Below are 19667 nucleotides of genomic sequence, written 5' to 3'. Positions count from 1 at the left end.
TTGAAATGAAAACAAGCACACAAGTAATCACTGCTTCATGTTGTATTCCACCACATCAAGAGTCCCAGTTAACCTTCCCAGTCCAAATTTCCAACAAACTGGCTGTTCAGGTCAACATCAAACCCACCACCAAAAACATTTTCAAACCTTGACCTGACAAAACTCAGTCCTGGTAAAGTAAAAACCCCGAAAATGTACTATACTTCCAAGTACTTCCATAAATGGCACCCCGATGCAACCTTAACCAAACTTGATCTCCTTGAAAGAGCGGCAGGATGGCGTGGTTGCTCGCCGTCACATGATCTGGCGCGGCGTCGTTGGCGTACGCCGACACAATAACCTCTTGGTTGCACATAAGGTTGATGTAAAGCGGCACATTCCCAGCCAGTTTAAGGATGTGGAACATGAAAACGTAGTATCCATTAACAGGGCAAGTGAAGTAACCGATGCGGGTGTCGAACATCTCTCCGAAGTTGCTGAGGAGCTGATCGAAAACAATAGGCTGGTCCAGGTTACCCGGGGCAAAATTGGCCGTGCGGGTAGCTGTGAAAGCCACTCGAAGTGGCTGGGTAAGAGGGTAGAGATGCATGGGAAGGACGGAAGCGTGGTGGTGTTCACCGGGACTCTGTGGAACCTCGACAAGAGAGACTGGAAGCGAATCTCCATGTCCTGAATCCACCGTGGTGAATTCTTCGCCATGGTCAAGGCTGCTCACTTGCGAGGAGTTACGCCAGACTGCAAAAGCAAGCAGAGGGGTGAAAAAATTATTGCCAACTTCAAAAAGAGAGTTTAATATCTAAGAGAGAGAAAGTTTAATATCTAAGTACTGTTTAATATCAAAGTACTGTTGAAAACAGTAGATATTAAACTCTCATGAATATAATTTTGAGAGCTGGTTTCAACAGTACTTAGATATTAAACAGTACTTAGATATTAAACATTACTTAGATATTAAACTCTTTCTCTTAGATATTGAACAGTACTTAGATATTAAACTCTTTCTCCTAGATATTAAACAGTACTTAGTTATTAAACTCTCTCTCTTAGATATTAAACTCTCTCATAAATAGAAATTTGAGAGCTGATTTATCCAGTAAACTCTTTGTCACCATTTGACCGACAACCAAGAGACCGGCGACCAAACGTTCGGACACGTATTGCACATACCACTAGAATGATGCTGTACTCCACATCCACAGACACGTTGAGCTTCAGGTTCCTGTGGACATATCAAAAAGTGTCTCACGAACCTGAACGTTCAGGGGAAAAAAATAAATCACAAGGACACTAGATCTAGGTTTACCTTTGAAGCACATAGTAGCCCAAAATTCTTGTAATTGGTCTGGAAAATGCATGTTTGCATGTCATCTTCTGGAGCCGCAAACTCATCTGGTGTTTGGGTACTGCAATGAGTATACTTTGACTCTACCTGAAGCAACTGAAACAAGAAAGGAAATGCATTTTGTGTACGAGTTATGATGTCAAATATTATATCTAACAGGTTAATTCAACTGACAGCAATAGCTGGCTCCCGGTTACAAAACAATGGAGGTGATAAGGCTTTCTGTTCAGGCAAATGCAATGACTCCTGCATAAAAGAAACAACGAAAAACATACTATTTAAACAGTTATTCTTTAAACAAATAAAAAAAAATGGGAGTATTACAAAGAGTCTTACATTTGAAGAAATGTCCAGCTTGTAGTTTTCTAGGCACTGATCCCCATTGGTCAACGTGGTTTCAGTGTGTAGAAGCCTGGTAGGCAGTGGGGTGGACTTTGAATTGAAGGGATAAGAAAAATGACAGATTTCAGTACCGTATTTTCACGACTATAAGGCGCACTTAAAAGTCTTACATTTTCTCCAAAATAGACAGTGCGCCTTATAATCCAGTGCGCCTTATATATGGAAAAAAAAACAGAAAACCAAAAACGAAAAACCACCAGTCGGATATTAAAAAAACACAAACACCTGAACTGAAACAATATTGTTAAATATGCAGATACCATCTTAGTTTACAACATCTTCCATCATATAGCTCCTCCCCCACTGCAAGATTGAATACAAAAAAAATCCAAAACATCAACAATGGCTGGCTCTAGAGGTGACTGTAAAGTAGTGAGTGCTTCATACCTGGAAGTCAATAGCAATTACCGTATTTTCACCACTATAAGGCGCACTTAAAAATCTTAAATATTCTCCAAAATAGACAGTGCACCTTGACTGTAATATATAAATGCCAACTTACGTGCATTTCTTTTGGCAACACATCACTTGAGTTTCTTAAAGTGCCTGCTTAGGTGAAAAAAAAACATTTTGCATCACATAAAACATTTTCTCGGATTATTTTTACATTTCCAGCGTTTTTACACTTTACCTGGAGGAGATGACAACTCAGACATTTCCCTCTTAAAGGCAAAGTGTCCATTTTCCAAAGAGTTTTCATCATCAAGAAGAGAATCCTGGGTAGCAATATTAAGTTTTAAAAGTACAATTACAGTAGTAGTTTAGTTTTTTTTCTTCCAATTACTACGTCGCACCTGCATGAAAATGAACGAGCCACGAATCTCATTCATTAAGTCGTCCAAGTGTTTTTTTCTCATGGTTGGGTCTTTGGAAAAATTTGTGGAATTTAACGGAACTCCAGGGAAACCCTGGTAAAACATTAAGAAAATATTTGGCATTTTTTCTTCTTCTTCTCCACTTTTAACAATTTTGTACTTACGCATTTGGGACTTTGTGCTCTTTTAGGTTTACTAGTCTTTCCCTGAAAATGAAGCACAATTAAATTTCACAAACTACACATTATTTAAGAGGGACTTTAATTTTTATATATATTTTTTTATATAATAATATTAACTTTCACTGTAGGAAAAATAAGAGGAATATGATCTTACCTCTTTGGATATTGTTGTGGGTGGGGTCACTTTTGATATCACTAAGATATGAAGATGAAACAATTCAATGTTTTAAAGTATATCTGATTCCAACAAAAAAATATATTTAAACTTTTTGAGGGAAAAAAGGTGTGTTATTCTTGTACAGTAGTACAATATTCTGTCTTATCCACCTTAAACAGCTGATCAAAAATGTAATCTTTCTCCAAAAAATTGCATTTATTCTGTTCAAAATGTAAATCCGTTGACCTCAAATTGCCTCAAACTTATTTTGTACACTTTAAAAGTCACTTCATTCTCCTAAAACAATACAATACAATAGTAGGACTTTATTTTTTGTCGCATACCTTGAGTTGCTCTGGGCAGAAGACCAAAGAAGTAATTGTAGTTTAGTAATTTGGTCAGCTCGTCTTTCAGCAATTTAACTGGGGCAAAAAAACAGAAGGGGGTGAGCACTTGATTTAAAAAGCATGGTGCTCGGACGTTTGGTCGCCGGTCGAATGGAGACAGAGAGTTTACTGTTGAAACCAGCTCTCAAAATTATATTCATGAGAGAGAGTTGAATATCTAAGAAAGAGAGAGTTGAATATCCAAGAGAGAGAGTTGAATAATCAAGAGAGAGTTCAATAATCAAGAGAGAGAGTTCAATAATCAAGAGAGAGAGTTCAATAACCAAGAGAGAGAGAGAGTTCAATATCTAAGAGAGAGAGTTCAATATCCTAGAGAGAGAGTTTAATATCTAAGAGAGTTTAATACCAAAGTACATTTGACCGGCGACCAAAAGACAGGCGACCAAACGTCCGGTCACGAAAAAGTATTAACCCTCATCCCTCATTATTCCATACATGTGGATCCAGCCACTGGCTCTTCTGTTCCATCCAAAAGGTCAATGTACAAGCCAGCTGCCTGCTCCATCCGCTGCTCCAAACTTCAACAAAACGGAGTCCAAGTGGTGCTTATTGAATGTTAATTTCTTCAAGAGTCAAGATGCTAACTCACCCGAGTCGGTCCTCCTGCCTCACACCGAGCAGGACGGCAAGCTGGCTCAGGCTTTTCAGACGGTGCTCGGGCAGGATCGGCGCTTGGTTACGACCACAGAGAAGGTCTTTTTGGACCTGCTCCTCTTGGATGACGCTCAGGATTTGTTGCACTTTGAGGAGGGTGCTTAAGCGCCTCCTGTCTGCCTCCGTCCTTACTAGCTGCTCCTTCTTTACCGCATTCTTCTGCGATTTCAGAAGCTGCCAAGAAAAAGATATTCACTGATAAAAGCCAGGCCTTACATTTCCATCAATAATTATTTTTCCAAAATGTACCGTATTTTCTGTACCATAAGGCGCGTGGGAGTACAAGGTGCGGTTTCAAAAGATGGCACAGCCCATAAAGTGTAGTAAAAGTACTGGATGGGAGGGGTTACTTTGAATGTCATTCCATATTGAACCATTATTGATCATAGGGGTAGGGAACCTATGGCTCGGGAGCCATATGTGGCTCTTTTGATGGGTGTATATGGCTCTATGCCTTTTTAAAATCATATTTTTTCTTCATTAGACTCTTCTGGATGCAATCTCTCATTGATACTCATTGATTAGAAACAGTGAAATAGACTTTTTGTCTACTTTCAAGTTGGAGAAATGAATAATAAATGCTCACATTTTCATGTATTTTGACTTTTAAATTCTGAGTATGGCTCTCAAGGAATAATGTTCGAAATTATTTATGGCTCTCTTCGTCAAAAAGGTTCCCGACCCTGATAGAAAGGCACTTTGTTGTTTTTTGGAGAACTTTAAGTAGCACCTTATAGTGCGGAAAATACGGCAATTAGGGCCGATGTAAGAACAGTGTTTTTTTTTATAGGGTCTATTTACTATTATTTGGACTCTCTCTGTACTATTATTTAACTCCCTGATGGTAGGTAGACAACTTACACTTTGCGCCAAGCCATCCAGAACTTTATTGAGTTCCCGGGCAAACTCCAAATTGTGGACCACTTGCTCATATGTACCAACAGCAGCCTTAAAAACAAAAACAACCCATTTCATTGTGACGTTAATTGAATTTGGCATAAGTGAGAGAACCCAAACTCACCACTTGGTCTTTGTTAAGAACTTCACCGTTTTCCAGACGTCTTTTGTAGTGTTCCAGTTTTAACTGCGCCAAGTACAACAACAACAACAACAAAATCCCAAACCGTTGGGCAAGCGCATATATGGTAATCTTGTCTTCTTACCTTCTTTTTCTCCATGTTGCGAACTTTGTGCTTGAGACAAATGAGTCCATTCTCAATGTAGTTTTCGTACTCGTGATAAGCAGTAGGGAATTCAAAGCAGGGATCTTCTTGGTCTTCCTTCAGGTCCTCTGATGGCTCACCAGTGATGACACACATCGTTGGGGAAGGTGGAAGCTGTACCATTGCTAAACTCCGAGATTAGGAAAAAAGGGAATTGTTAAATAGAAGATTTTCAACAAAAACTTTTTGGTAGAGGTTCGCTGTCAATATTTATGTGGATGTATCCTCTCATTAAGTAACATTGCTAAGATCTGCCATTAGAAATAGGGGAAAGAGTTGTTATAAAAATAGTTTTCAACTAAAACAAAAACAAAAAAGCTTTTGTTAGAGATGTATACACAATTTGTAAAAAATAAAATAAAATTAAATTAAAGTTGGCCACAGTTTTTGACAAAATTTTCCCCATTCATTTCAATGGCCCATTCATTCCCATTGGGAAAATATGACTTGATGTCAACAGAAAGTGACCTTAAAAGCCTAAAATGTACACAAATGTCAACAGAAAGTGACATTAAAAGCCCAAAATGTACACAAATGAACCCTAGAATTAAGTCGATTAGCCCAAAAATAAGTAATACTAAACCCATTTGGACCATTTTATGTCCCATCTATTGGTAATGCATGCATTTTTGCTTTAGTTTTATCTTCTCAGGAAAAAAACGCGTCATTGCCAAAAAGCAATGACTTTAAGCTTTAACAAAAGCCATAAAACTCGTTAAATATCTCATTTGAAAAAGAGAAGTAGTTTAACTTGACAGTTTAGTGAGCTACCTTGCAAGCGTTTTTAACTTGCATGGCTGTTTTTAACGCCTACCAAACGCACGATCGCAGTATTATTCACTTTTTGACACAGAAAAAGAGCAAAAAAGGGTGCAAAACCGAGCGTGCAATCAAAAAACAACACAATAAATGGCGTTAAAGGGCAACTAACCTCGTGGTTTTGGTTTGGGCGTCAATTCCACTGGCGACAGAAGGCAGCTGTTTTTTTTCTGTTGTTGCTATATATCAAGGGTGTCAAACGTGTGGCCCGCTGGTCGAAACTGGCCATCCAAAGGTGTCTAATCAATACCTGTCACAATGGGCGGGGCCCCAGGAAGACGCCCCGCCCCTTTTCCTGATGTAGTACTTTAGATAAAACACAAAAACAGCAACAGATGAAGATGATACTACTTTTTAAAAACCCAGATGTGGATGTGTTACGATTTTAAATTGAATTTAAATACATTTTTACCTTTTTTTGTTGAAAAATGGAAATGAATAAATATGGAGGGGAAATGGAAATACAAATGGAGGTAATTAAATAAAAAATGAAATAAATCAATCAATGGATACAACTAATAAAAATGGAAAAACATATTGCAATAAGTAAATATGAATTGAAATCAATCAGAAGAAATTGAATTAAATGTTGAAAAAAATATGGAAATACATATATCATGAAATGCAAATTGAAATTTATAAATAAAATTGGAAATTAATGAATACATATTGATATAATAAAGAAAATGCATTATAGAAAATTAGTACCAATCAATATAAAATAAATAAATGGTGAGATAATTGAATGAATGTTGAAATAAAAATGTTAAAAACCCCTCCCATTATTCCAATAGTTAATTGGGATCGTTTCCCCTAATGATAAATATTGGCTGATCAATATTTCTTACGATAACGAAAAAAAAATGCTGATGTGCAACACTTTATTTCTAAAAATCTTTTAAAACATTTCTTCTTCAAAATGCAATCATTCCGTTTGGAACAAACACTAAAAATAAAGGAAAATGATTAGTTTACATTGTCTTTCCAAATTTCCATTAGGATTTGGCCACTTTTCTGACTGTCGTCGATTGAAAGTTTGATGTCTGGATAACACAGCATTTCTGGTGACGGCAACGCATTTCATATCTGACGGAAAAACAAAATGTCCGTCACTGGATTACGAGCAGGCCTCAGAAACTCGAACTGGCAAAGTTCTTAATATTCCACGGTCACTGCTTTGGTCTTGAGGTATTCCATCAGCGCGTCTTCGCCTGTGAATGAGAAAGAAGTTCAGTTTGCACAAATGGAGTCATTGGATTTGAGTCATTGGATTTGAGTCATTGGATTTGAGTCATTTGATTTGAGTCATTTGATTTGAGTCATTGGATTTGAGTCATTGGATTTGAGTCATTGGATTTGGGTCATTGGATTTGAGTCATTGGATTTGAGTCATTGGATTTGAGTCATTGGATTTGAGTCATTTGATTTGAGTCATTGGATTTGAGTCATTGGATCTGAGTCATTGGATTTGAGTCATTGGATTTGAGTCATTGGATTTGAGTCATTGGATCTGAGTCATTGGATCTGAGTCATTGGATCTGAGTCATTGGATTTGAGTCATTGGATTTGAGTCATTGGATTTGAGTCATTGGATTTGAGTCATTGGATTAGAGTCATTGGATTTGAGTCATATGATTTGAGTCATTCCATTTGAGTCATTCCATTTGAGTCATTCCATTTGAGTCATTCCATTTGAGTCATTCCATTTGAGTCATTCCATTTGAGTCATTCCATTTGAGTCATTGCATTTGAGTCATTCCATTTGAAAGACATTCAGTTTGCACCATCATTAAAAAAGAAAAGAAATGAATTACGTACCCAAGTCTTTACCAAAGCCGGACTGCTTGAAGCCTCCAAAAGGTGAAGCCACATCAGTCTTGTTGTATGTATTAACAAATACCGTTCCGGCTTCCAGTTGTTCGCTCACGTACATGGCTTTGTTTATGTCACGGGTAAACACACCGGAAGCCAAGCCGTACTCGGTGTCATTGGCTCGCTGCAGCACGCCATCCACGTCTCTGTAATTTGGCAGAATATAGTAACAAGTAATAAAAAACTGCATAAAAACACGACAAGGTACGATTGAATGACTAACCCATCGTTGAATTTGGACACAACCATGACAGGCCCAAAAGACTCCTCTTTGGCAATGAACATGTGGTCCTCCACGTCGGTGAACACGGTGGGCTCCATGAAAAAACCTGTCGGAGAGACAGATTGGGGGGGGCGAAATATAATAAAATCATGGAACAATTGGACAAGTTGTCTACCAATAAGAACAGAAGTGATTGTTATTCACAAACATCCTTGAATATCAATGGTATGGCCGCCTGTCTTTTGGTCGCCAGTCTAATGGTGACAGAGAGTTTACTGTTCAAGCCAGCTCTCAAAATTATATTCATAAGAGAGAGTTTAATAACTAAGACTTTGACGTTTTACCTGGCCGGTCTACTTGTTTGCCACCGTACACTAACGTCGCTCCTTCTTTTATCCCAACGTCGCAGTACTCCAGTAACTTGTCTAAGTGCGCTTTGTGATTCTGCGGACCGTGGTCGGTGGATCGATCCAGCGGGTCTCCGATTTTCATCCTTTTTAACTCCTCTACCTTAGATGGACAGAGATTTGAAACAGACAAGAAGATGCTTATATGCACAATTATGGGCAACCAAATAATTCAATGGAAGAAATTCTGGACATTTAAGGATACAAAACTAACCACACGGCTGATGAATTCATCATGAATGGACTCCTCCACAAAAAGGCGGCCAGCGGCAATGCAGTTTTCTCCTTTGTTGAAATACACAGAGCTCATACCCTGGAACAAAAACATAAATGGAAATCAAATAAAGCAGTGAGGGCCGTTTTCTTCATGACTGGACGTTTGGTCGCCAGTCTTTTGGTAACAGATAGTTTACTGTTGAAACTAGCTCTCAAAATTATATTCAAGAGAGAGAGAGAGAGAGAGAGAGAGAGTTTAATATCTAAGAGAGAAGTTTTTATATCTAAGTACTGTTTAATATCTTTGTACTGTTTAATATCTTTGTACTGTTTAATATCTAAATACTGTTTAATATCTAAATACTGTTTAATATCTTTGTACTGTTTAATATCTTTGTATTGTTTAATATCTATGTACTGTTTCATATACAAGTACTGTTTAATATCTTTGTATTGTTTAATATCTATGTACTGTTTCATATACAAGTACTGTTTAATATCTAAGTTCTGTTTAATATCTAAGTACTGTTTAATATCTAAGTACTGTTGAAACCAGCTCTCTAAATTATATTCATGAGAGAGTTTAATATCTAAATATCTACTGTTTTCAACAGTACTTAGATATTGAAGTACAACTATACAAGAAAGAGGAAAAACGGTCACTAAATGACTTCCTTACCATACGGACAGCCTTGTCCATGTCACAATCGTTAAAGATGATAAGAGGAGACTTCCCTCCCAGTTCAAGAGAAACTTTCTTTAAATTACTAAGTGCACAACTGCAGAGAAGAAGTAGGACAAGTTAGGCATGACTATCTTCCGTCATGGTTAAAAGCAGCAAAGTATAACGGTTTGATTCAGTCCAACCTTTTCATGATTTGTTTGCCAATGGGAGTTGAACCAGTAAAACCCAGTTTACGAATATCTGGGTGATCAGCCAAGCGTTGTCCCACCATTCCTCCTAGAAGACAGAAATTAGTTTGAATCCGTAAGATGCAAAATTAAAAAAGCAGTCGCTTTAATCAAGTTAAAAGAATGTTTTGTGTGTTTTTTTTACCTGAGCCTGGTAATATGTTGATGACTCCTTTGGGAATCCCGGCTTTAACTGACAACTCAGCAAATTTTAAAGCCGTTAAAGGTGTTACCTGTATATACGAGACAAAGTCTTATAGTCGTGAAAATACGGTACTCTGATTTGAAAGAAAACAGGGAATAAATAGAAGATTTCATTGTAAAAATCTTTTGGTAAGACATTATTAAACTTGGTTTTTACAGTGTGAATGAACCACCTGCGCCGGTTTCAGAACAAGTGTGTTTCCAGCTGCAAGGCAAGCCGCGCTTTTCCACGCCAACATCATGAGGGGGTAGTTCCAAGGGATGACAATAGCACAAACACTGATAGGAAAAAAAGTCCATTGGAAAGTAAGAAAAACACACAAAAAATACAGTACAACTATTCAACCACAGAATTTTGGTCAATAATTCATTGTCTTACCCGATTGGTTCTCTTTTAGTAAAGGTAAGGTTGCGATTGGGCCTGGCTTGGTTTATGGGAATTGTCTTACCCTGCCAAAGAAAAAAAACATCATTGAATATAATGTTTATGCTACTTTATATAAGTAGCCTTGCTGTCTACTGAATATTTGTTTTGTTAGAATTAGTACATGTGATGGAGAATCAAAGTCTGAAGTTTCAAAAATTCTCCCCAAAATGGCACAAATGTTGGAGCCACATGTCAAGTCGTGAATAGAAAGAAGTTGGTCCAAAGTTTCTCTGACAAGTGTTAGTAAAAGCCAACAAACCTGTATCTTGTCACACCAGCCGGCGAAGTAACGAAACGTCTGGATAGACATGCCCACGTGAGTCTTCAACGCCAGCGTGTACACAGCTCCGGAGTCAATTGCTTCAATAGTTGCCAGCTCCTCTTGATGTTCCTCCATCAAGTCTGCAAGTCTTTGACGTAAGACAAAAAGTTATCAGTATTTTGTCCAGCAAATGTCTGTGAATGTGCATCCTACAATTAATGCAGTAACAATTCATTTATTTGACTTGAGTCATTCCATTTCAGTCATTGGATTTGGGTCATTGGATTTGAGTCATTGGATTTGAGTCATTGGATTTGAGTCATTGGATTTGAGTCATTGGATTTGAGTCATTGGATTTGAGTCATTGGATTTGAGTCATTGGATTTGAGTCATTGGATTTGAGTCATTGGATTTGAGTCATTGGATTTGAGTCATTGGATTTGAGTCATTGGATTTGAGTCATTGGATTTGAGTCATTGGATTTGAGTCATTCCATTTGAGTTATTCCAGTTGAGTCATTCCATTTGGGTCATTCCATTTGGGTCATTTCATTTGAGTCATTCCATTTGAGTCATTCCATTTGAGTCATTCCATTTGAGTCATTAGATTTCGGTTGTAATAGTTGGTTTTGAAAGTGTTGTAATTAGACTTATTTCTTTGGAAGGATGCACTGTACCCTCATCCATGACTTCAGTATTCGATAGCTACAGTCTTAAATACAATATTACTTGTAAAGTAAAGTTCCTCTGTCTCTTGGGTTCATCCTGCCCCAGGGACCATGATGGAAAGCTTCTTTGGCAGCTGCCACGGCCTGGTCCACATCCGCCACCGAAGCAAAAGACACATTGCAGATCACCTAAAAAAATGACATCAACATAAATGCTTGGAATCCAAACTGAGTACATATATATGCAAAAGACTCAGGTTACTTACCGATCCATCTGTGGGGTTAATAGTATCGTAAGTCTTGCCATTTTCAGCATCCACAAATTGACCATCAATAAAACACTGGTTTGGCATTCTTAAAGTCATGTTGTTCATTTCCTTGACCACCTGTTGGAATCCTGCATTTTAATCTTCTAATAACAATTTTTAAAAAGTATATTAACCAGAATGAATAACTATATTAAAAAAAAACATGTCTTGAGCATAATTTTTTGATGTGACTAATTATCATAGTCATAAGAATTTATGGCACAATTCTTGGATATACAAAATATATGCAAAAAAAACTCTGACATACGTGGTTAATCACTAGCTCGTCCTCTTGATCTTCACCTCTCATTTTCCTGATAAACATCTGGATAAAGTCTTGGAATTTGGTTGCCATGTAAATATCTTCATTCTGTAAGATCACACCGGCACGCTGCTTTACTTCCTCCACCAACCTGGAAAAAAAGGGAAATATGGTCATCTTTTCAGGCAAAATCATCATAATTTGTGGGTTAAACTTACCGGACGACGTCCATGGAAGCAGCTCCAGATTTGAAAAAGTCAGTGCTGTCTTCAATGGCTGGGAGGTTGCTGAGAATACTTTTCCAGATATTCTGTCATTTAGAATAATGGAAAATGTAAACAAAAATTAGATGCCACCCAACATGTCGAAGAAATGTTGATTTCCCCCCCCAAAAATCTACTTACCCTCAACTCCTTCACTATTTCTTTCTCACTATCAGTTAATTCCACCGTTTGAGTTTCTCCGGTGGAAAAATACTTTGACGCAGCTATCATTTTTCCATCTTCAAATTGCAGGTTCTTCACCAGGACCTGAAAGAAAAACAAAAGATACTCTTGCTTTGTGCAGTTTGGCGTACAGATGCAGTAGGGAAGTGTCTGTATTAGATGTTTACTTTTGTTTTGCCAGGACAACATTGAGTAAATGAATGAATAACTTAAACATACATAAAATAGCTATACTTGAGGGACTGGTACTTACTGCCTTTCCATCAGTTCCATGTAAAACAAGGCCATTTTTTGTAACCACGCTCTGGGTGGATGCTCCTTCAATATCCAGTGGCTGACCAGGTGGCACTGACCCTTGCAAAATTGACGAACCATACAGTGTAACAGGCTGAGGGAACAGGAACATAATTGTTTTACTTTAATGATGAGTATGTTAATTCTTTAGTCCTTTTTTTCTGTTTATGTTTCATATGTACTGTTAACGGATGCACTTTTTTATATGTATCCTATCTTGTGCTGACCCCGCCCATCTGTCAAATTTTTAAAGTCAATGTGGCCCACCCCGGGTCCAAAAGTTTGCCCACCCCTGAATTAGATCTTAATTAGTCTTTCATTTTTTTCTACATTGGCACCACCCACTGAGAAAATCTCCATTTTGAAGTTGATGATGTCACAACCAGAATGAGCTACAGATTTTTGCTGTCTGCTAGAATACTATCATAACTATTTTCTTCTTTCTGTACTGTCATTATGTTTTATTATACAACTGTTGTGACCAAAGTGTCAACATCCCTCTATTGTATTTGTCATTTATTACCTTTGTTTGTTAATTAATCTGCACCGGAATTGGGTTGCTAATGTTTAACCATTACGACATGTTTTTTTTAACAACCTAGGTCATCTAAAACATTGCAATACAGTAAAATGCATAGTATTACAAGCTCAATTCAATTCAAGGTGTAAACATGTTTTTTACTGAATTTTGCTAAAGAAAACTATGTATACATGGGTTTGGAAATTCAAACTTTAACCTTGGAAACTTATACTTTAGATACATACCTTCCCATCAATGATTGTCCAAGCACCAGGGATTTTGTCATGGCCACGAATCCAGTTGTGGAGCGCCTCAGATGACTGAGCCAGATTGATCTGGTAATGACAAGTTCAAATTAATTTAAAACTCTGTGAATCAATAAGTCGCTCGAGGTATCAAGTCATCAAATAACAAGCATTTAATGGTTTACAGAATAAGAAGAAAACAACAGTTAAACTCTCTTAAACTCTCTTTCTTAGATATTAAACTCTCTTTCATGAATATAATTTTGAGAGCTGGCTTCAACAGTAAACTCTCGGTCACCATTTGACCGGCGACCAAAAGGGACCAAAAGCCCGGAAACCAAAAGACTGGCGACCAAACGTCCGGGCACATAGTTTCGTAGTATGTGTGCTGACAGCTGATAGGCTGATACCTCACCTTAGCATTGGCTTTCTTCTGAATGCCTTCATAGCTAGCGCCTTCCTCTGGCTGGGGAATTCGCAGAGCCTTTCCATCGGCAACAAGCTGCACTGATTTGACCTAAATTGGAAACACCTTGTGATGAATTCAATGAAAAATGGAATGATTGTCAGCAGCAACAGAATAACGACAATGGTCTTTGCATGATTACCATTGCTTTGATGCCTTCTGGAAAGAGGAAACGGTTATAAAGTGTATCCACAGTATCATTAGGTTCAACAGTACACTCCTTCTGCAAAAGAATCGGTCCTGTATCCAGACCGTCATCAGCCCAAAATACTGTGAAACCAGCTTTCTTATCACCATGGATCAACGACCTGTGACACAATGACAAATGTCAGTTACTATTTAGTTGGTGTACAATAGCAGAGAGGTTTATCCAAATAAGTGTGTAGACCGACTTATGGTCTAAGGCAAATGTGTCAAAGTGGCGGCCCGGGGGCAAAATCTGGCCCGCCGCATCATTTTGTGTGGCCCGGCAAATTAAATAATGATTATTGAATGAATATATGATAATTAAATAATGAGTGCTGTTTTAGGATAGAATTAAAAAAAAAGAGTATAGATGTATATTAAATTTCCTGATTTTCCCCCTTTTAAAACAATAACTACTATTTTTTTAATCCATATTTTCTTAGTTTTTAGTTCAAAAATCATTTTTTTAAAATCTAAAAATAGATTTGAAAACAGCTAAAATAAACATTCTTTTAGAACTATAAAAAATGAATATTCTGGGTTTTTAATCCAGTTCTTTTAATCCATTTGTAAAAGAAAATCTAAATATTATATCTAAAATGGTCCGGCCCACATGAAATGGACCTGCCAATCAACCCCGAGTCTGATACCCTTGGTCTAAGGCTTACCAGTTGATAGCTGAGGCTCCTCTGTGCAGGGGAAGGATGGAGGGATGGTAAATGATAGAGCCGTGCTTGGGATAATCAATGACGTTCATGGGGATAAATTGAGAGCAGAAAGGCATTACATTGATCTCAGCATCCACCTCCATGTAGGCCTCCACTACATCTGGGATGGGCTTTCCTTTAACTCTCCACCGCGGGAATTTGAACACCGGTGTGCCGTCTTTCTCTGCCACTAAGGCTGAAAGAACAACAGCGTCATCCTAATATGCGGCAATCCAACTCCTATTTGTTCAATTGTAATTTTTAGTGAGCCAGTGTAACGTATAGCCCAACTTTTGGGCCCGGTGGGGGCCACATTGACTTTAAAAATTTGACAGATAGGCCGGGTCAGCACAAGATACGATACATATAAAAAAGTGCATCCGTTAACAATACATATGAAACTTAAACAGAAAAAAGGACTCAAGTATTAGGGTTAGGCTGTAGTTTGCCCATATCTGGTATAGCTGCTATCAATCATTATGGTCAGTGTCAACATGATATGGCCAAAGCTCGGTCACTGACATAAGCAAAGTCAACATATACAGTAGTAATATCTTGGACCAAAGTTTACGACCATATTATAATCTTTTTACAAGGTGTCAGCATACATAGCTGAAAGGGGATTCATTCAAAAATTCTATCCAAGGGTAGCAATGTCCTCGAACTGTTTTTAACCCCTAACTTAGATCTCTCTTATCTAATTTTCTGAACCGCTTTATTCTCACTTAGGGTCGCGACCTGGATTTGAACCCAGGTCGCCCTCTGTGCAAATTCTTTTATTGACTTTACTACTTTTAAAGTACAAAAAGTCATTGAATTCTTTTGACAACATTGTTACGCTGTTGCTAATCAATGAATATCAATGAGCTCAATGTGTATCAATGAAATTAATGACACAGTCTCGATGTGACGTTCCTATTGGTGCGTTGGCTCTCTCACCACTGGTTTCCATATTTTAGCTAAGAGCCATATACACCCATCATAAGAGCCACATGTGGCTCCCGGGCCATAGGTTCCCTACCCCTGCGCTAACCAAACAGCCGCTTCTCCACCCCTAACTTAGATAAACTTGAGAAAAAAACAAGGCCTTTACTTACCCAAAGGGTCAGCCTTGCCATCTTTGTCAGGTACAGTGAACACACCTACCACCTTGTGACCTTGTTTTCTTAGGTTGCTGTACACTTCCTTGCCAAATACGCTCTGACCAATGATAGCCACTTTGAGCTTATTCTGAAAGTTTTGCTGTAATCACAGAAAGTAACATATTAGTTTTGGGCAACAGTTCTGTTTTCAATTAATTTCAGACTTTCACATTGACTTAAAAAAATTGACAGATCAGCACATGATATGATACATATAAAAAAGTGCATCCGTTAACAGTACATATGAAACAGAAACCGAAAAAAGGACTAAATTATTAACATACTCATCACTCATCATTAAAGTCAAAAGTATAAAGTACTACAAAGTCAAATAAAAAGGAATGTATTAAGAAATATTAAAATTTCATTCAAAAAAGATAGAGGGGCTGTAAAAGATAAAAAACATAAGAGTGGACAGAGCTACTGCCAATGACTTACGTGGGACGGCTCCATCTTGGAAACAAAACTATTTGTATAAGAATGTAGTTAGTCTGCAAGAATATTTAATGGAGATGCATTTGACAGGCAGTTAGTTCCCTCAACTGGTTCCCTTCACTCCAATTCCAAGAAGCAAGATGCTTGCCTTGCATGTTGTGCACACAATTCCAAAGATCCCATTGGCTGGAATCAGAGAGACGACTTTCTATTGGCCAACAGACCATGACGCATGACCCTCCCCATCTGTTCTCGACACGTGTAAAGGGAAAAGGGATTTGAGTTTCCCGTGCATGAGTCGCTCCTGTCAAGTGCACACGAGGCAGGTAGCACTTTAGGACACCGTTACTATTGCCCACTACGTCGGAATTTCACCCCAATTGCATATTAAAGAGCCAATACATAAACAAAAAAAGACGATATTACACTCAACCATGACACGACTCTCATCGGGACCTGCCCGGTCATCGTGATTACAAAAAAAAAATACATTAAATGACCGAGATGATGCAATTCCTCTACGCTTTGCACCGACTGCAAGTCAAAACGATACAATACAGTCACGCAAACATTGATTTATCTTTAAAAAATAATCAAAATTCGCCCAAACCGATTGATTTTCCATCCGCAATATAATAATATACAGCTAATATAGCCATACGGTTGTTTTACTCACCGACGAGGTGGAAAATTTCCTGAAGAAACGGTTTGCTATCCACAACATAATGACGTTGAGTGCTCATAAATATATAAGCCAAAAATAAAAAAGATTCCGGATTTGATTTGGCTTGCAACAAATGCCCGTACTGTACATAAAATTATACTACCTTTTACGTGTCACTACGTTGCACCGAGTAGTACGTAATGTGCTATTCGCCGTGCGTGCGCGCTCTCGCCCCTATTCTCGGGGACGCGCATTATATTTTTCTGCAGTTTTACTTGATTTTACATGATTTTTACTGAAGGAGCAGGTGGGGGTTCAATTGCATTTGGTTTAATCTTAATATAGTGATTATTTTCGGTCAATTCAGTTTTAAACCAATATTTTCAGTGCATTTTAATCTATTTTATAACCAAACTGATCATTTTAAAATTTGCAAATAAGCAAACAGGGGTTGTTCAAGTTCATAACTCTTATATATGTATAAAAAACATTGAATAGTATAAAGAAACGTTTTTAAGCATATGAGAATGTCAGAATGGAATAAATACATTTATTATGGCACTTTTCATGTCATTATTATGCTTTAAAACACATAGAAGTATTTACTGATGCTCAAGTGGATTAAATGTGGAACCAGATTTTTCGCCAAGACAGAAATCAAAATCCAGGTTGGATTTGCCCATCTTCTGTCCATAGACGGCATCAAACTTTTCATTCATGGTCACTGTAAAAATGTCCTTCCACAGACCGACACGACCTATAGGAAGCATACGAAGAATAACAGAGAATTTGAGGGAACATTGGTTACGACTACTGTATATGAGAGTGACATTTTCTTCTTTACTTACCTCGACAAATCGACAGCGCTTCTGAGCTACAGCACTGTTCTATGAGTTGGTTACAGCTTTCCACCATAGCTTCATGTTGAACTTTATCACAATTTACACCCAGAAAATTAGCCAACTGCTCCACTAATGCCCCAAGATCCTTTAAGAAAAGTCATAAAAACAAAAAAGTATCACCAAAAAGCGTCGTCTCATTTATACAAGATGTCAATTTTACCTTATACATGTCCTCATATTTCAAGAAGAGAACATTGGAGTCCATTCGGTGTTCCCAGAAATCTAAAACATGTTCAAACCAGGAACCGTACCCAACTAGAGATGGAAAAATAAGCGTACATGAGTCGGTTTGGCAGTTACGAAAACGATGGATGACTAGAATGCTGAATTGAAAGGGAATCTAAGAAACAGCATTCTCACGTTTGTCATTCATAAAACGTTGGCAGAACTCCGGGAAGGTTCCTCGGTAGCTCATGGTCCTAAGAGATCGGTGGAACTCAAAATAGGATACTACTAGATCTTTGGGATTGCGAGCCATGTATATTATCTGGTGGAAAAACCACAGAAGATGTCCTGATAGCGTCCCATATGACAGCTTGAAATGTCTGCATGATTCAGCAGAATCTACTTAGAACATGGTTCTGATTTTATTATATCTAAAGGGTGGATGGGCGATACAGCAAAGAGATCATCCGATAATCATCATAAAGATCTAATATTGTCGTATCGCCCATATTCTACTTAAAATAAGATTGAAAATAACCTTAGCCTCTCCATTGTGCATTCCAGTGGGAAGGAATTGGTAGGGTAGATGACTTTTGATCAGACGTGGCGATGTGAGCTCCTACAGGAATAAAACACATTATTATTTACTGTTTACAAGGTATTTCAGACTATAGAATAGAATTCTATGGGTTGGCCAGCTTGAAAACAAATAAATGCTGGGAAATAATGCAAAATGCCTTGTCATTCATAGTCATCCCATCATACCTTAATGATATCCAAGCCTGGTTGAGGGTACTCTAATACAGGTAACTGTTCATCAATGTTCATAAGGCCAATTTCATCTGGATCTGCTCCTTGACTTACAAGGTAGACCACTTCTTGAAGTAGACTGGTGCCTAGAAGAAGTAAAAAAAAGCTAAATATTTTATTAAAAGTTATTATTCATGTTATGTTATTCATTACTAGATAGAAATAAATGGTACTATATAGAAATAAATGGTACTATATAGAAAATAAATGGTACCATTAAGAAAAAAATGGTACTATATAGGAATAAATGGTACTATATAGAATTAAATGGTACTATATAGAAAAATAAATGGTCCTATGTAGAAATAAATGATAGTATATAGAAATAAATGGTCCTATATAGGAATAAATGATACAATATAGAAATAAATGGTACTATAAAGTAATAAATGGTACTATACAGAAAAAGTTGGTACTATATGGTTGGTCATAGTATAAAGTTAATATTTGATGTATAATAATTTTGATAATAAATGATTATTTTAACATTAATAAACAAAAAAATATATTTTTCAAGTATAACATATTGTAGAAGCTGAATGAATTACTTTATTTTGGGACAGTCAGAGTTTTCCAGTACTGTACTTTTAAAAAAATATATGTGCATATAAGAAATGTGTTTATACCTGATTTGGGATAGGTGATGATCCAGATGTCGCTACCTCTTAAGGAGAAATTGGCAATATCCTCCATCTTTCCTTTGCAGAAAGGTGGTAACCGAATCCCATCACACTCATAGTATTTTCTCTCAAACTCAATTGGTGTACTTGGTGTATCCACCTCACCTTCTGCCATCGTAGGGCAAAATAATCTCTAAATATAAATCCCAATTTTGAATAGAAAGTAATGAGTGGTGCATGGGATGCTGCGGAGTCTTGTTGCCATGGATATGATATAAAAATGGCTAGATGTCTGAAAGCGGAG

The 19667-nt window shown here is 37.5% G+C and overlaps 3 protein-coding genes across 4 annotated transcripts; all 3 read right to left on the bottom strand.

Moving 5' to 3' along the window:
- Nucleotides 1-27: 27 nt before the first annotated feature.
- On the bottom strand, nucleotides 28-6254 carry caprin2 (caprin family member 2). The gene is made up of 17 exons (XM_077709156.1): nucleotides 6114-6254; nucleotides 5123-5307; nucleotides 4981-5043; nucleotides 4821-4907; nucleotides 3895-4133; nucleotides 3741-3823; nucleotides 3243-3320; nucleotides 2896-2936; nucleotides 2724-2765; nucleotides 2539-2652; nucleotides 2376-2460; nucleotides 2247-2290; nucleotides 1679-1774; nucleotides 1517-1588; nucleotides 1304-1438; nucleotides 1168-1219; nucleotides 28-735 (listed from the first exon to the last, which is right to left on the bottom strand). The coding sequence occupies exons 2-17, from the start codon at nucleotides 5303-5305 to the stop codon at nucleotides 164-166; spliced, it is 1986 nt and encodes a 661-aa protein (XP_077565282.1). The 5' UTR covers nucleotides 5306-5307; nucleotides 6114-6254; the 3' UTR covers nucleotides 28-163.
- Nucleotides 6255-6868: 614 nt separating this feature from the next.
- On the bottom strand, nucleotides 6869-17084 carry aldh1l2 (aldehyde dehydrogenase 1 family, member L2). 2 transcript variants are annotated; one of them, XM_077709135.1, is made up of 23 exons: nucleotides 16879-17084; nucleotides 15723-15867; nucleotides 14587-14821; nucleotides 13875-14040; nucleotides 13682-13783; nucleotides 13267-13356; nucleotides 12461-12595; nucleotides 12166-12291; nucleotides 11980-12071; nucleotides 11768-11912; nucleotides 11458-11577; nucleotides 11253-11380; nucleotides 10522-10672; nucleotides 10215-10285; nucleotides 10009-10114; nucleotides 9777-9864; nucleotides 9587-9680; nucleotides 9399-9498; nucleotides 8718-8816; nucleotides 8441-8606; nucleotides 8097-8202; nucleotides 7820-8019; nucleotides 6869-7212 (listed from the first exon to the last, which is right to left on the bottom strand). In XM_077709135.1, the coding sequence occupies exons 1-23, from the start codon at nucleotides 16924-16926 to the stop codon at nucleotides 7157-7159; spliced, it is 2769 nt and encodes a 922-aa protein (XP_077565261.1). In that variant the 5' UTR covers nucleotides 16927-17084; the 3' UTR covers nucleotides 6869-7156. The 2 variants fall into 2 exon arrangements, with proteins under 2 accessions (XP_077565261.1, XP_077565262.1); XM_077709136.1 differs by lacking the exon at nucleotides 16879-17084 and adding an exon at nucleotides 16206-16372.
- Nucleotides 17085-17468: 384 nt separating this feature from the next.
- On the bottom strand, nucleotides 17469-19663 carry sult4a1 (sulfotransferase family 4A, member 1). Its single transcript, XM_077710154.1, has 7 exons — nucleotides 19370-19663; nucleotides 18699-18829; nucleotides 18472-18552; nucleotides 18129-18255; nucleotides 17929-18023; nucleotides 17715-17853; nucleotides 17469-17623 (listed from the first exon to the last, which is right to left on the bottom strand). The coding sequence occupies exons 1-7, from the start codon at nucleotides 19536-19538 to the stop codon at nucleotides 17469-17471; spliced, it is 897 nt and encodes a 298-aa protein (XP_077566280.1). The 5' UTR covers nucleotides 19539-19663.
- Between the last annotated feature and the right edge of the window lie 4 nt (nucleotides 19664-19667).

Source organism: Stigmatopora nigra, chromosome 23, assembly GCF_051989575.1.
Source record: "Stigmatopora nigra isolate UIUO_SnigA chromosome 23, RoL_Snig_1.1, whole genome shotgun sequence".
NCBI classification, from domain to species: Eukaryota; Metazoa; Chordata; class Actinopteri; order Syngnathiformes; family Syngnathidae; genus Stigmatopora; species Stigmatopora nigra.
Note: the sequence above shows the minus strand (reverse complement) of the source record. Positions and strands in the feature narration are given on the sequence as shown.